This window comes from Leucoraja erinacea, chromosome 5 (assembly GCF_028641065.1).
Source record: "Leucoraja erinacea ecotype New England chromosome 5, Leri_hhj_1, whole genome shotgun sequence".
NCBI classification, from domain to species: domain Eukaryota; kingdom Metazoa; phylum Chordata; class Chondrichthyes; order Rajiformes; family Rajidae; genus Leucoraja; species Leucoraja erinaceus.
The window spans coordinates 35460010-35477893 of record NC_073381.1 but is presented as its reverse complement, the minus strand read 5'-3'; the positions used below and the strand labels follow the sequence as shown (position 1 = coordinate 35477893).

At 40.0% G+C, this 17884-nt stretch overlaps 1 protein-coding gene across 5 annotated transcripts in view; it reads right to left on the bottom strand.

Moving 5' to 3' along the window:
• Positions 1-2053: 2053 nt before the first annotated feature.
• The window catches only part of pla2g7 (phospholipase A2, group VII (platelet-activating factor acetylhydrolase, plasma)), a 110640-nt gene continuing 94809 nt past the window's right edge, over positions 2054-17884 (bottom strand). For 3 of the 5 annotated variants that reach the window (XM_055635354.1, XM_055635353.1, XM_055635355.1), the window contains exons 10-11: positions 6045-6193; positions 2057-4926 (exon numbers count right to left, since the gene is read on the bottom strand). In XM_055635354.1, coding sequence (XP_055491329.1) covers positions 4814-4926; positions 6045-6193 — 262 coding nt within the window. In that variant the 3' untranslated portion in view covers positions 2057-4813. Of the gene's footprint in view, positions 4927-6044; positions 6194-17884 lie in introns of all 5 variants that reach the window. The other 2 variants (XM_055635356.1, XM_055635352.1) reach the window with 2 other exon arrangements.

The following is a 17884-nucleotide window of genomic DNA, read 5'->3' as shown; positions in this document are numbered from 1 at the left end:
GCTTTTGAAAGGGAACAGTAAGTATCTACGGAGAAATTTTCAGGTCTCTGGGGAAGGTGGGGATTGGGGCTAACTGGATAGTTCTTGAGGAGAGCCACCTTAGAAAGTGAATAGCATTTACATCTAAAAGTGAGTGACTCATCTGTGAGCAGAGTCAAAAGTTAATACATCCTGTTCTAGCAAATGGTGGATGTTTGTTTCTTGCTAAGTACTAAGCATTCCTTCATGATATTTAAACCAATAATAGGATAACTTTTGCCCTTTAACTTAAATCCATTCAACTGCCAAATGTTTTTGTTTTATCTTGTGATTTTGGTGGTGGTAAGGCCAGTGTTTATTGCCCATTCCTTTTTTCCCCATCAAGTGATGATGGTGAGCCAGAACCATAAATTGCTTCCATACTCCTGGAAATATCATCCATATATCTAATTTGTCAAAACTTATTTGCAACTCTAAATCTTGTTCTACATGCTAAAATAGAAATTTAATCTTTCATTGCAAATGGATTCTTGGATAGGGATAAGCTGGCTGCATGGGCTCTTATAATTATAGTAGAACATCTTTATTCTTTAATCACTTTTCAATAAAGACCATGACTGTTTCCCAAATGATTCCTGAACATTATTTTGGCTTTTTTTACACAGTTCACAGCCAGAGCTACAGCATAGAAACATACTTCTGCCACCTAAGTCCATGCTGTCCATTGACCACCTTTTCTATTTATCATCCACTTTCTCATCCATTCCCTAGCCCCATGGGGCAATTTTAGAGGTCAAGTAACATACAAACTTGCATGTCTCTGCTGTGGGAGGAAATGCACATGGTCACAGGGAAAATAAGCAAACTCTGCCACCTTCTGATATCTACTATAAATGTCTTTTGCACCCTCACTAAAGCTTCCACATCCTTCCTATAATGGAGTGACAAGAACTGCATACAATTACCTAACTAAAGTCCTATAAAGTTGCAGCATGATTTCAGTGTCCTAACTATAAGACCGAAACAATGGCTAGCCAAGGACAAATAAATGGCACACAGTTGCTCAACCAACCACATTCTGGGGGTCTTTATTAACCGCAAACAGAACTGACACTCACAAATGGTAGCTACATGGAAAAACTCAGATTAGGGCAATCTTACCTTTCATGGTATCTACAAGGCACAAATAAGTGTAGTGCTGGAATATTCTTGAGTTGCCTGGCTGAGTGAAGCTGTTATAATACTTGAAGCTTGACATTGATCAGGCTAAAACAACTTGAGTAGCACTGAAAATCAACTACTATAAACTACCCATTGAACATTACCACCAAGGCAAGAGTAGCATGGAACAAACTTCTTGGTTGAAGTTATTTCAATAACGCCCAATCAAATGCCCAAAACTCATTTGTCAACAATTCTAGGGCCTTAGGACTATATTTAAATCTTAATGTAGTAATGGATAGGCACTATGGAACTAAAATAAAAGGATTTGGCAATATATAACGACCATTTTACAACAATTGAATGGGGTTAGGAGAGAGACTCATCAGCCATGAATGGACATGGTTTGACAGCACTGGGGCCTGTACTCGCTGGAGTTTAGAAGTATGAGCAGGGGACCTCATTGAAACTTATCGAATAGAGTGGAGAGGACATTTCCAATAGAGGTCATAGCCTCAGAATTAAAGGACGTTCCCTTAGGAAGAAGATGAGGTGGAATGTCTTTAGTCATAGGCAGTGGACAAGTCAATGGATATTTTTAAGGCAGATAGATTCTTGATTAGTATGGGCATCAGGGGTTATGGGGAGAAGGTGGGAAAATGATGTTGAGAGAGAGATAGATCAGCCATGATTGAATGGTGGAGCTGACGATGGGCTGAATGGCCTAATTCTATTATGACCTTATGGCTAACTTTCCACGTAATTTTTGGATACATTCAATTATTGATTGAAGTTTGAATTTCTGCTATCCATAATTTGTATTTAAACATTTTATAATTAGCTTAAAATAATTTCATAATAAAACTACCTGAAAGATTAGTTTAAATGAACAAAACAGGATTAAAGAGGACTTGGAAAAGAAGCATGGTATTTAAATAGCACCTTTTATTCTCTGGTCATCTAAAATAACATTTAAACAGCACATGTTTAAGAAAGAACTGCATCTGCTGGAAAAATTGAAGGCGGACAAAAATGCTGGAGAAACTCAGCGGGTGAGGCAGCACCTATGGAAAGAAGGAATAGGTGACGTTTTGGGTCGAGAAGGGTATTCATTATTCAGGTAGTTTTGTTATGAAATTATTTAAAGCTAATTAAAAAATGTTTAAATACAAATTATGGACAGCAGAAATTCAAACTTCAAAGAAGGGTCTCAACCCAAAACGTCACCTATACCTTAATAGTAACTTTTAATAGTTAATAGTAACTTTAAAAAATGATCCATATTATTGAGTCATTCCAGAGCAATGTATCTAAATTTGTTTAATAGTTCTGAAACCAATTTGGACCTCAGTCGGATAAATCATTTTTGAACAAAAAGCATTTATAATGATATCCACAGGTGCTGACCAGTTTATACAATCCATTTGAAAATAATTGCACCAACACCTCTTCTCCCCACCTCCAAAACAAAAAAGCACAAATACTGGTTGCAGAATAAAGTTTTCTACATCAGCAATAATGCATTCATGTGTTACACAATGAAAAAAAGTAGGTGATTAACTTGTGCTGCTCAATTCTGATTGGAGACCAAAGTCATCTGTTTGGTTGACCTCTGTCATTACAATTATCACTAGGCTAGGTGGTCGTTAACCTGTTCATGTGTAGAAAACTTAGGCTTCTATGATCAGCAAGTTCTGCAGGCAGTATAATTCCAGCTTTCACATTCCTGTTGAAAGCTGCCAGATGGGTACTAGCTGAGATGAGAAGATAGTTATGAAAAGCAATTCTAATTTTAAGTGAAAAGATGAGCTTGCCGTAACCTCTTAGTCATAGAAAACTCATTAAAGTTTCTGTAAATTGCAGAAAGATTTTAATAATCATCTTGGCCTGTATGTAGTGGATTGACCAATTGCAACTAAACGCTGTCTGATTTTCATTCTATTTAATGTGGATATATATAAATGTGCAAGTGACAAAGAGCTGGTGAAGGTGAACAGAGTTTTTTATTTATTTGACAAAGTGTCTTCAGGAATTGAAAATTCTGTTTTACTTATGGGCCTGTCCCACTTAGGCGACTTTTTAGGCGACTGCAGACTATGCAGTCGCCATATGTTCGCGGATGGTTCCCGGGGAGTCACCTTCATGGTCGCGAGGAGTTCCAGCATTCTGGGAACTAGTCGCGGCCTCATTATGGTCGCTGTGAATTTTTCGACATGTTGAAAAATTAGCGGCGACTAGAATGAAGCCGCCTTGGAGAGTAGTGAGAATTCTCGTGCCGTAGGTGGGTCGCCAGGAGGTCGAAGGTTCTCGCAGGTTGTAGCCAGTGCTGACCAGTGAATTTCATTGGCTCATTGGGAAAAAAAAGGTAAGCAGTAGTTTTCAGAACCAAGGATAACTGACCGGTAATGTTAAATGTCCGCCAAGCTTCACAGCCGTTTATCTCTGACTTCTTAAAAGTTGTCTCCACTCCTTCTCCTCCCCCTCTTTTAAAGGACTTACCGCAGACTGTACTTTAGCTGTCTTTTTACAGAGCCAACCTTCCTGTTTATCGTGGTGTGTGTGTCTGTTTCACCTTGGCTTTGCACCGTGTGAATTTTTTAGAACGCGCTCCCCCCGCTTGCCCTGTCCCCCCGCCTGCATAACGGGCTGGTGAAAGAAGCGATGTGTGTGTGGGTGTGTTCCACTCTTGACAGTCGCCGTTCCAGTTGCCAGTTTTTCAGGCGACTGCCGGCAATTTGACAGTCGCCGGCAGTCCGCTGAAAAATCACCTAAGTTGGACAGGCCCATTAAAATGCCAACACATAACTGTACTTGTGTTAATTGGGTCTAATGCATCATTTGCTGAAAGCATTGTCAATATTTTAACTGGGCAGTCAGTAGAAATGGGGAGTACAATGCATGTAGTTGTAATGGTGTAGCAGTTTTACTTTGCTCCTGATGAACCAAACAGCACTTGGAGTCTGAGGAGGTTACCATGGACACATTTGACCAATGATTTAAAAAAAGCTTAGTTATTCAACAAATCGACCAAATGCAAAGTTTTGCTACTGTGAAAAGAGAGATCAGTGTTAATTTTAAAAATCCATTGGGAGAAGGAAACAATGCAAAGAATCTGGATTAATCTGAACAAACTTTATTACCAGATCTTCAGCAACATTTTGATCTTATTTCTTTCTCCGGATGGAATTAAAAATTTTAGCTAACAGTGCAGAGAAAAACTTCACAATCACCCTCCAGAAATCTAATTTACACTTTTGGTTTTGAGAATTATTGTAATCAGTCAAAGAATTAATTTACAGCTTCAAAACAGCGTGGCGAGTAAAAAATGTACTGGAGATTTAAACATTGGGTTCAATATTAAAATACTTAATCTAATAATTCACCACTTTAAAAGCTGTGGCAATTTAGTATATGAAACATCGGTTAAAATATATAAACATTTGGATACCTCACACTTGCATCCCACTGTCTTAATACTAGAATAATTAGACAGTAACCTGAATATTGTAATGTTTGTGAAACATGGGTCTACAAGCAACAAAAGGAAACAAAATTATGGAGGTAATGAGTTTTGTATGGCTGATGATATTAAAAAGGGCTATATAGTGCACACTATTTACTACAGGTAAATCAGTGCACACATTTTTCTGGGGTATATTCAAAGGCGGCATAGTCATTGTGTAGATTGAGAATTTGATGGAGGCAGAGGAACATTTGTGCCAGGAATAATATGTTCTCCTTTTCCATCAATAAGAGCGTCCCACTGATCAAAATCTTGCTGAAGACCTAGAAAATAAAATATGTTCAGATTAATCCAGAAACATTAATCCATTAATTCAAGGTAGAATTTAAATTTGTCATATAGGAAGATTTGTCCCTTTACCTGCTCCTACAGGAATAATTCTGGAATTTTTATTATAAACTTGGAACTCTACAGGAGGTGCTTTTACTATGATCCTAGATATTTATTTAATGCACATGTACGTGGTGTCATTGAATTTTATGCTACTGATTTAACATAAACATATTTTCTATTGGAAATACAATTTTAAAAAGGTTTCAATAGACAATAGGTGCAGGAGTAGGCCATTCAGCCTTCGAGCCAGCACCGTCATTCAATGTGATCATGGTTGATCATCCCCAATCAGTACCCCGTTCCTGCCTTCTCCCCATACCCCGACTCCACTATTTTCAAGAGCCCTATCTAGCTCTCTCTTGAAACCATCCAGAGAACCTGCCTCCACCGCCCTCTGAGGCAGAGAATTCCACAGACTCACAACTCTCTGTGAGAAATTGTGTTTCGTCATCTCCGTTCTAAATGGCTTACTCCTTATTCTTAGACTGTGGCCCCTGGTTCTGGACTCCACCAACATCCGGAACATGTTTCCTGCCTCTAGCATGTCCAAACCCTTAACAATCTTGTATGTTTCAATGAGATCCCCTCTCATCCTTCTAAGCTCCAGAGTGTACAAGCCCAGCTGCTCCATTCTCTCAGCATATGACAGTCTCGCCATCCCGGGAATTAACCTTCTAAACCTACGCTGCACTCCCTTAACAGCAAGAATGTCCTTCCTCAAATTAGGGGACCAAAACTGCACACAATGCTCCAGGTGTGGTCTCACTAGGGCTCTGTACAACTGCAGGACCTCTTTGCTCTTATATTCGATTCCTCTTATTATATAGGCCAACATACCATTCGCATTTCAAGCAAAAAAGATCGACAAATATCCAAAGCACTGCCCACAGAAAAATATTTTCCCTGCTGTTCTTTGATTGCAATCATGTTACCATTACCATTGTTGATGCTTTCCCATCATCTCCAAAATAACTATCTGATACCTGAAATTATAAAACTTGATTTCTGTATTTTATATTTCATTACGAAAAATGTATTATTTACTTACCCAAGTGCCTTTGCATAAATGCTAAAGCAGCTTTGTTGCTAATATCAATTGCTATATGGGGATCTATTGTTCCTTTCAGCCCAAACATCCTTCCAATGAAATGGCCAGTCAAAAATGTAAAATCAGGGAAACTCTGGTGAACTGTTCCCCTAAGAAGAATTTGAGTAAAATAAAGAAGCTTCAGTGAACCAAATTAAAGCATAATAAATTTCATATGTATCTGTTGTGGAAACTAAGGAATCTGAGAAAATAACAGTTTGCAAATAACTTTATGGTTCTCCAATTAATTTGACATCAAAGCCATCCATTTTTATTACTTGTAGTGTTTCATTAATGCATGCATGCTACTGTTTACTGAATCATAATTGTGCAAGTGACTGAGTTTCTCCAGCAATTTTGTCTACCATCTATATAGTGTAATAGCTTCAAATAATTGTGAAACTGACTATAGTTTCTATAAAAGTAAATTTGACTTTTTAAGACTGCATAAAGAAACTCTAAAAATACTACAGACCAAATCATTTTTCTGAAGTGGTGGGAATTATGAAAGAGGGTGTGGCCCCGGAAGAGAGGGGTGAATTACAAATGTGATACCCTTATTTTAACATGGAGTAGGTCGCTGCTCCCTCAGTGATGTGGAAATTTTATAAAGACAACACAAACAAATTTAATTGAGTTGCATTGTATTGGCATTGGTTTACTTCTGAGCAAAATGGAAGTTTCTCACCCTCAGGATAAAATAAAATAATTCAATGGAAAGTAGGATGGATGTCTTGCCTTCACAGAAAATTGTTGTATAAATTAAAGCGTATTTACCAAACAGCAGACTTTGTTGGACTCATAAAGAGACCAATTGCCTTCACTGCTGCCATCACTGACCTAAATTATCTCAGTCAAAATCAAAATTTAGTTACTTCAGCTGTTTGTCTTACTCTATCCCATTTTCGAATCTACTCTACTGTACGGGATTATTTTTGTCTGATTGGCATTGCCTTCATGCACCATGCTCCCAAGTCTCTCACAGAGCTCTTGCAACTTAAAATTCAACTCAGACTAGTTAGTCGTCTTTTTTTGTTTATTCTTACCTTGCATCTCAGTAAAGTTCCTTTCTATATTAAATGATTAGAGCCTCACACAAACAGATGTAACACTAATTTAACAATAGCACAGATTAAAGCTCATATAAAATATTTAATGATAATCATACAACAAGCAATAATTTTGATTGGTTTGGGCTTTTGGAGATACTCTGTTACTCTAAGTTTACTACTGCTGAATTATGTTATTTTATAAACCAAGTTGCATTTATGTTCTTTTTGTTCTGGGACACCTCAAAATGCTTCATGATCTTCAATTGCATCACTATATACAAAAATAATTTTTTAGGTGACTGCAGGAGACTATGCAGTCGCCACATGTTCGCGGGTGGTTGCCGGGGAGTCGCCTTCATGCCAGTTTATGTACAAGTATCAAATGACCAGATACATAGCCGATTTTAAAGATGTTGTTTGAGGGCTATCTTTGGTCAATCACTAATAAAATACCTCTGCTCTTCTGCTTTTGCTAGCTTTGGTATCCTTCATGATGGTTTAACATGAAGTGACTTTTGATGGTCAGGATTGAATCTGGGTCTGTGGCGCTGTAAAGAACAACTTTACTACCGTGCCACCCTGACAGTGAAGCATCTCCTGTCAAGCATACTACTGATTCCTATTAATCTAATGTGCTCCTTAACATCCCAGCAACATTCTACTATCTTTGATCGGTCTTTACTGGCTTCATCTTGCACTAAATGTTATTCACGTTATTCCCTTTATCTTGTAATTCCGCTGACTTGTTAGCATGCAACAAAAGCCTTTCACTGTACCTCGGTACACGTGACAATAAACTAAACTCCAGTGCCTTTTCACATCAGACAACAAAAACCAGAGCCTCAAACTTGGTTTTTTTTGGACTCTGGCTTAGATTCCTGGAGTTTGAGTTAAACTTTTTTTTTTTTTTTTTTTTTAATATTTTTATTAGAAGTAGACATATTATAAAGTATAGTTACATATTATAATAAAAATACTTTTCATATACATCAATCATACATTGTTAAAATTTTCAATTATCAATTCTGCTTCTAGTATTTTTTATCTTTTATAGCAAGAGAGAGAAAGAGAGGATAGAAAGTTACAAATTTAAAAAAAACAGAGAAGCGGAAGAGGTGGAATGGGTTGCCTATAATACGTCAATGGAGATAGGTTCGTAGATTATAAAATATAGCTTTTCATCTGATCCTGAGTTCAAGTTTCAGTTGGGTCCTCGTGCTGTGCCAATCTATCCCTTCAGATAGTTAATGAATGGAGCCCAGATTTTATCGAAAAGATCTTGTTTGTCCATTAAGACGAGTCTAATTCTTTCTAAGTATAGGGTCTCCGACATTTCCATAATCCACATTTTAATTGTGGGGGTTGTAGGGCCCTTGCAAAATTTTAATATTAATTTTTTCCCGATTATTATACTGTAGTCGAGGAAATTTCATTGGTTTGTTGTGAGTGTTAAACTTTGTTCTGATATTCCAAGTATTATTAATTTTGTGTCTGGGTCCAGTTTTGTATTAATAACTTCTGAAATTGTTTCAAAAATATCAGTCCAGAAATGTTTAAGTTTTATACAGTTTGCAAACGTATGTGTTAAATTAGCCTCTAGATGTAGACATTTATCACAAATAGGAGAGATTTGTGGGAAGATTTATTTTAGAGTAGTGTAGTCTATGTAATACCTTGAATTGTATTAAAGTATGTCTGGCATTTAATGAACTTTGATGTATTTGTTGTAAACTTTCGTCCCACATATCTTTCGTTATAGGGTGACCTATTTCATTTTCCCATTTGTATCTATATGGTTCGGTCGGTGGTACCTCGTTGTTTAGTAGGGTGTTATAAATATAAGCTATTAGCTTTTCAGTATTAGGATGCTTGTTCAAACATTCATCAAGAATTTCTGATTCCCTACTCCTGTAGACTTGTGTATTAGATTTAACATAATCTCTAATTTGTAGATATCTGAAGAAATTATTTGAGTGCAGTCCATAATTCTGTTGTAACTCTTGAAATGAAAGAAAAGTGCCTTTCCCATAAAGATGTCCAATATTTTTGATACCATATTTTTTCCATTGTGTGAAACCTTTGTCCATAAAGGATGATTTGAACAAAGGATTGTTTACAATGGGAAGGCATAGTGGTATATTATTCAATTTTAAATCTTTTTGTATTTGTTTCCAAATTCGTATTCCACTATGTATTATGGGGTTTTCTTTATAGGTTTTTTTGTGCAGTTTTGTGGGGGCAAATATGATCGAACCTATTTCAAAAGGTAGACAGTCTTCCTTTTCCATCATTAACCAATCTGGTTGTCGATCCATTTCTTCCAGCCAGAAATTCATGTTTTTAATATGGACTGCCCAAAAATAAAATAAAAAATTTGGCAAAGCCAAACCTCCATTTATCTGTGACTTACATAAATGTTTTTTACTTATTCTATGATTCTTATAATCCCAGACAAAACTTGTAACAATGGAGTCGACTTTTTTGAAAAAGTTTTTGGGATATATATCGGAATTAATTGAAATAGATACAGCAGTTGCGGTAAAAAAAAATCATTTTTATAGCATTAATTCTCCCAAGCATAGAAATGGGGAGTGTTTTCCAGTGTTACACAGAAAAGCTGGAGAAACTCAGCGGGTGCAGCAGCATCTATGGAGCGAAGGAAATAGGCAACGTTTCGGGCCGAAACCCTTCTTCAGACTGATCGGGGGTGGGGACAAGAAAGGGAAAAGGAGGAGTAGCCAGAAGGCTGGAGGGTGGGAGGAGACAGCAGGGGAGCTGAGGAAGGGGAGGAGACAGCAAGGACTAACAGAATTGGGAGAATTCGATGTTCATGCCCCGGGGGTGTAGACTCCCCAAACGGAATATGAGGTGCTGTTCCTCCAATTTCCGGTGCTGCTCGCTGTGGCCATGGAGGAGACCCAGGACAGAGAGGTCGGAGGCGGAGTGGGAGGGGGAGTTGAAGTGCTGAGCCACCGGGAGGTCAGCTTGGTTATTGCGGACCGAGCGGAGGTGTTCGGCGAAACGATCGCCCAACCTCCGCTTGGTCTCACCGATATAGATCTGCTGGCATCTAGAGCAGCGGACGCAATAGATGAGGTTGGAAGAGATGCAGGTAAACCTCTGTCGCACCTGGAACGACTGCTTGGGTCCTTGAACGGAGTCGAGGGGGGAGGTAAAGGGACAAGTGTTGCATCTCTCTGCGGCCGCAAAGGGAAAGTGCCCGGGGAGGGGGTGGACCGAGAGGGAAGGGAAGAATTGACAAGGGAGTTATGGAGGGAGCGGTCTTTGCGGAAGGCAGATATGGGGGGAGATGGGAAGATGTGGCGAGTAGTGGGGTCACGTTGGAGGTGGCGAAACTGACGGAGGATTATTTTTTGTATGTGACGGCTGGTGGGGTGAAAGGTGAGGACTAGGGGGACTCGGCCCTTGTTGCGAGTGCGGGGATGGGGAGAGAGAGCAGTGTTGCGGGGTATGGAAGAGACCCTGGTGCGAGCCTCATTTATGGTGGAGGAGGGGAACCCCCGTTCCCTGAATAGTGAGGACATTTCAGATGTCCTGGTGTGGAACGCCTCATCCGTGGAGCAGATGCGGCGTAGACGGAGGAATTGGGAGTAGGGGATGGAGTCCTTACAGGAAGCAGGGTGGGAAGAAGTGTAGTCCAGATAGCCATGGGAGTCAGTGGGTTTATAGTGTATGTCGGTTAGAAGTCTATCACCTGCAATGGAGATAGTGAGGTCAAGGAATGGTAGGGAAGTGTCGGAAATGGTCCAGGTGTATTTCAGTGCCGGATGGAAATTAGTGGTGAAGTGAATGAAGTCAGTCAGTTGTGTGCGGGTGCAGGAGGTGGCACCAAAGCAGTCGTCGATGTAGCGGAGGTAGAGGTTGGGGATGGGGCCCTGGTATGTATTGAACAAGGATTGCTCGACGTAACCTACAAATAGGCAGGCATAGCTGGGGCCCATGCGTGTGCCCATAGCTACGCCTTGTATTTGGAGGAAGTGGGAGGAGTCGAACGCAAAGTTATTGAGGGTAAGGACCAGCTCCGCTAGGCGGAGGAGAGTGTCAGTGGCTGGGTATGGGTTGCTTCTCTGGTCGAGGAAGAACCGGAGGGCTGTGAGACCATCGTGGTGGGGGATGGAGGTGTATAGTGATTGGACGTCCATGGTGAAGATGAGGGGGTGAGGGCCTAGAGAATTGAATGCGCGGAGACGACGGAGAGTGTCTGAGGTGTCTTGGACATAGGTAGGGAGGGATTTAACCAAGGGTGATAGGATGGAGTCAAGGTATTTGGAAATGAGTTCGGTGGGGCACGAACAGGCGGAGACAATGGGTCTTCCGGGACAATCAGGTTTGTGGATTTTAGGGAGAAGGTAAAATCGGGCTGTGCGGGGCTGGGGAACGATGAGGTTGGAGGCTCGGTCGGGTAGGGCATTGGAGTGGATGAAGTTGGTGATGGTGCTGGAGATGGTGGCCTGGTGCTCGTCAGTGGGGTCATGGTCCAGGGGTAAGTAGGAGGAGGTGTCCGATAGTTGGCGCGTGGCCTCAGCTTTGTAGAGATCGGCGCGCCAGACTACCACGGCACCTCCCTTGTCAGCGGGTTTGATAACCAAATCTGGGTTGTTGCGGAGTGAGTCGATGGCAGAACGTTCCTGTGGTGAGAGATTGGAGTGAGACAGGGGAGTGGAGAAGTTGAGGCGGTTGATGTCGCGACGGCAGTTATTGATAAAAAGTTCTAAAGCCGGAAATTGGCCACGAGGGGGGTTCCACGAGGAGGGGGTGCGTTGGAGACGGGAAAAGGGGTCATCAGTGGGGGGCGAGGACTCCTTCCCATGGAAGAAAGCTGTGAGGCGGAGGCGACGGTAGAAGCGCTCCAAGTCGTGGTGGGCGCGGAATTCATTGAGGTGGGGACGGAGGGGGACAAAGGTAAGACCTCTGTTGAGGACGGACCGTTCGGTGTTGGAGAGGGGGGTCGTCGGGGGGGATGGTGAACACTCGACAGGGATGGGGGTTGGGGCCGGAGGAAGGCAGGTGGGGACGAGGCGGTGTGTGGTGGGGGGGTGTGTGGGTGGTCAGGGGGTGGGGGGGTGAGAGAGGGCTGTGGTGTGGGTGGGGAAGGGCAGGGGCCACACAGTTAGAGGTGGTGGGGGGAGGAGACTTACAGTTAGAGGGGGTGGGGGGAGGAGAGAGACTCAGTCGAACTGCCACTGAGGTAGACCAGGCTGGGTCGACTGGCACTAGGACCCAGTGGAGTCAAACCCAGGAGAGTGGGAGTAAGCAGCGTGAGGGCTTCAGGCCCAGTGGAGAGTCCAGGCTCCAGGTAAGGCGACGGCTGTGGGTTGTTGGAGGGAGGTGGAGTGGCGGGGGTCAGCGGACCCGATGGTGAGAGTCCGGTGGCGCGGGTCAGCGGACCCGATGGTGAGAGTCCGGTGGCGCGGGTCAGCGGACCCGATGTCTGGTGTCGATGGTCGGTTGAGTCGGGGTCCGCGGGCGATGTGTGGGAGGTCCCGGTGGGTGGATGGTCGGCGCGGCGGCAAGGCTCGGCCAGCCCGGGGAGGCGACGAGATGAGCGGGGTGCGGTGCAGCGGCCATGCTGGGAAGGCCCCGGTCCCGCGGCGATGCCCGGTGGGTCGGGGTCGGGTCCGGCGGTGATGCCCGGTGGGTCGGGGTCGGGTCCGGCGGCAATGCCCGGTAGGTCGGGTCCGGCGGCGTTATTGGGGAGGCCCGGTGAGGTGTTTTCCAGTATTGAATATTCTTATGTAGTTTATTCAGTAAGGGTGGGAAATTTAGTTTAAATAAAGAGGTATATGTCTTGGTTACATAGATTCCTAAGTATTTAAATTTATCTTTAACTATTTTAAAAGGGGATTGTTGTATTGTATGTAAATTGAATTTTGTTATTGGCATGATTTCACTTTTATTCCAATTAATTCTATATCCCAAAAACTGACCAAATTGAGTTATTAGATTTAATAGGTTTGGAATACTAGTTTCTAACTTTGTAATATATATTAGTACATCATCTGCATATAAGGAAATTTTATTCCTTGTGTCTCTAGTATTGTATCCGTATATTCCTGAATGGTTTCTAACGCTTTCTGCTAGGGGTTCGATTGCAAGAGCAAATAATAGTGGGGATAATGAACATCCTTGTCTACAGCCTCTAGAGAGATTAAATTTAGTTGATAACATTTTGTTTGTTAATATTCTGGCTGTTGGATTAGAATATAACAATTTAACCCATGTACAGTACTTCTCTCCTAGTTGAAATGTTTCCATCACCGCAAATAAATATGGCCATTCTATCTGGTCAAATGCTTTTTCAGCATCTATCGAAATAATTGCTAGATCTGCATTAGGAATTCTATTGGAGTATATATTAAATAATCTTCTCAGATTATAAAATGAATAACGCTTTGGGATAAACCCTGTTTGGTCGGGATGTATTAATTTGCTGATCACTAAACTCAATCTATTAGATAGAATTTTAGTTAATATTTTCTGATCAGTATTTAAGAGGGCTATAGCTCTGTATGAACCTGGGTCTTCAAGATCCTTGTCCGTTTTTGGTATGAGTATGATTGTAGATTCATTTAGAGTTTCTGGGAGTTTCTGTTGAGTGTAAGCGTATTTGTACATTGTCAGTAGGCGTGGGGAAAGCAAATCATAAATTATTTTATAAAATTCAGAATTTAGCCTTTCCGTTTTTTAAAGATTTGATTGACTCTTCGATGTCTTTTATCGTAATTTCAGCCCCTAGTAATTCTCTCTCTTTCTGATCTAGACCCGCAAGCTTACAATTCTGTAAAAATGTTTCCATTCCCGTTGATTATTCTGTTATTTTAGATGAATACAATTTTTGGTAGTATTGTAGAAATCTATCATTAATATCTTTAGGCAGTGTTAATGTTTCTCCCTTGTCTGTTCTAATTTTGTATATTGTTTTTTCCCCATCCAATTTACGAAGTTGACGCGCTAATAGTTTTTGTGGTTTATCACCAAATTCAAAATTTAAATGTTTTGTGTGTTGATAAAGTTTTATAACTTGGTCTGAATATATCTTGTTTAGTTTATATTTCAGTACTGCAATTTTATTGTGTTTTATCGTGGATGGTGCTGCTGTATTTTCTGTGTCTAATTGCTTTATTTCCATTTCCAGTTTCTGTTGTTTGGCCCTATTCTCTTTATTAAAAAATGATTGGGAAGAAATTAATGCTCCTCGTACAAATGCTTTAAATGTTTCCCAAAGAAGGGAAGCAGAGATTTCAGGGCTATCGTTAGCATCAAAAAACATTTTAATCTGTTTTACTAGGTATTCATTACATAACTTATCTTTTAAGATTTGGGGATTAAATCTCCATTGTGACTGTGTCTCTACCATTCCGTTTAGTTTGATCATAAATGTTAGTGGAGCGTGGTCTGAGGTTATGATGTTATGATATTGCGAGTTATAAGTAAATGGGATAAGTTTTGAATCTACTAAAAAACAGTCTATCCTTGAGTAAGTTTTATGTACTAGTGAGTAAAATTAATATTCTCGGCCCGATGGATTTTAAATTCTCCAAACATCCTTAATATTAGTAGTATTAACCATATAACCATATAACAATTACAGCACGGAAACAGGCCATCTCGGCCCTACAAGTCCATGCCGAACAAATTTTTTTCCCCTAGTCCCACCTGCCTGCACTCGTACCATAACCCTCCATTCCCTTCTCATCCATATGCCTATCCAATTTATTTTTAAATGATACCAATGAACCTGCCTCCACCACTTCCACTGGGAGCTCATTCCACACTGTCACCACTCTCTGCGTAAAGAAGTTCCCCCTCATATTACCCCTAAACTTCTGTCCCTTAATTCTGAAGTCATGTCTTAATGTATTAATGTATGAGTTTAAAAATTCACTTGATCGAGATTTTAGTTTTCTTTGAGTTGATGATCTATCCAAACAAGCATCCAATGTACCATTTAAATCTCCACCGATTATTAAGTTTTGTTGTGTACATTCCGGGATATTGTTAAGAATTCTCTTAAAAAACAGAGGGCTATCAAAATTTGGTCCATACACATTGAGGAGAGTCACCTTTTTTAGGTATAACTCCCCTATTATTACAATATATCTGCCTTCAATGTCTTCTATCGTTGATATATGTTTAAAGGGTATACCTTTACGAATTAATATTGCAATACCTCTAGATTTATGTGAGAATGAAGAGTGGTACGCTTTAGCAATCCATTTTGCTTTCAATCTGTGCTGTGCTTCCTTTTTAAGATGTGTCTCCTGGAGAAATATTATATCTGTTTTCAATGATTTTAAATGAGCTAACACTTTACCTCTCTTGATAGGTTCATTAATCTCCTTAACATTCCAACTACAGAATTTAATTCCCTCACCCCCAATTTTTATATTCATGTCTTGCATCTTGTGATTAAGTGGTAGAGCAGACGATTCAGCACACTCAACCCTACCTTATACTCAAACGTCAGGTAGATGAATTTTAGATCACGTCTGTATTCCATCTGAACATATCTCCTTAAATAAAATATGCAATTCCATTCCAAATACAAAATATAATATGATATAAGATTAAAAAAGTGATAGCAAATTGGATTAGTAAAGTGTGGAAAGTAAAAAGAAAAAGCAACTACAACTACAATTAGTGCAGTTAGTGATAGCCACCCTAATGTGGCTAAGCATCTATGGACTTCCGTAGCTTTTGGTCAATAAAAATACTAGCTCCGTACTTTCCTTGAAAGGAAAGTTTCCAATTCGATGCAAACAATTTGTGGGGGGAAAGAAATAATGATTATATTCCATTAATGATATAATTAGTAGTCTCAAATTGAAATGTTAGTTTTGTATAATATAAACATTTATCAAAGAATAATCAAAAACAAAAACTTCCGAGAGAGCGCCACCATACATTTTTCATTATAAAATACCTGAATCACACTTTACTTATATTTCATACTTTTAGTTAATTCTTAAATAATCCAAATAATCTAATTATCAATAGTTAGTGTTAGTTAGTATTCATGATTATTTGATTCATGAATAGTTGTTAGAAGTTAGTACTAAAATGTAAATATTATATATCCGTTGCAGGATATTTACCCAATTCTTATTGCGAATTTTAGGCAACTCTTAAATATAATAGTTTAAAGTTTACAGTTCCATATCTTCTCTGCGAGATAGCAGTATCCAGGAAGGTGTTGAGTGTTGAATATTTTTCAATCTTCGATCTTGTCCTCGATGTTCTTGGCTAATTCAAATGCTTCTGTATACTTGATGAAGAAGTGTTCCTTCTTCTCGTAAGTAACTCTTAGTGTTGCGGGGTATAACAGTCCATATCTCAAATTCTTTATGTTCTTCAGTATTATTGTTTCTGTGAACAATGCTCTTTTCTTAGCAACTTCCACAGGATAATCTCTGAATACGCTAATCTTGTCTCCTTAATTAACAAGATTTCTGCTTTTGACAATTTTCCTCATCATGTCATCCAATACATGGTCATATTGGACCTTTACTATCATTATTCTTGGACGGTCGCCTACCTTTGGGGGACGTCCCGGCACTCTGTGCGCTCGGGCAAGTAATGGTGCCTGATCCAGGTTCAAAATTGTTTTCAGTACATCTGCAGCAAATTCACGGGGGTCACGAGTCCCCTCTCTGCCTTCCTGGATGCCCACGATTCTTAAGTTCTGACGCCTCTGTCGTCCCTCCAAGTCTGTACATTTTTCGGTTATTTGACGCAATAACTTTGATAGGCGTTGGTTCTCGGTGATGAGTTGTTTTGTAGTTGCAGTGCTTGTCTCAGCAAGTTCCTCAAGTTCTTTTACAATCTTGTGGTGTTGGTTTAATGTCTGGAAGATAGGTTCAAGTTTAGAATCAAATCTGGATTCCATCTTATTCAGTTTTTCATTTACTTCTTCAACATTTTGAGTCAAATTTCTTTCCATATCTAATTTCCAGTCTTCCGGGACTTTGTGTACCATCTCTGTAACATCTTCTTTAATTTGTTCTTTAATTTCTTTTTTAAAAGATGTGAGCTCTTCTTTAAAGTCCTGTCTAAGATTTTTAAGTTCCTCCATTAAATTAGAGATTTCCTGTGAAAGAAACATTTTTAATTCTTCCATCTCAGTCTTTTTCTTCTTCTTTGAGATGTCTTCTCGGGATGCTGTTAAACCTGAGGCCGAGGCTTCAGTTGGGCCTACCACTTTAGGCTTGCCGGGTTTTGTCTTGTGGGGGGGGAGTATGCTAAGTCGACATGCTGCCGGTGTCGCGCGCCTGATGACGTCACGGGCCTACTGCAAAACAATCGGTGCTGTTTTCTGCAGGTAGGATCTGTCTTTTCCCCCCGTTTTTTCGTTTTTTTTTCACGGAGCTAGTTGGCGCGAGTCTCTCCTACTCCATAGCGCCACCGGAAGTTTGAGTTAAACTTCTGGCTGTGATACTTTACAATCTACGAACTTATCTCCAATTACGTATAATAAGTAATTCATTCCGCCTTTTCTTTTTTTTGATATTTGTAATTATTTTTTCTCTCTTTCTATCTATATAAAAAAAACACTAGAAGCAGAATTAATCGACAATTGAAAATTTTAATAATGTATGATTGATGTATATGAAAAGTTTTTTTTACTATATGTAACTATACTTTATAATATGTTTGCTTCTAATAAAAATATTTAAAAAACCCCCCAAAAAACTTCTGGCTGTTACTGCAAAACCACATTGAAACTTACAT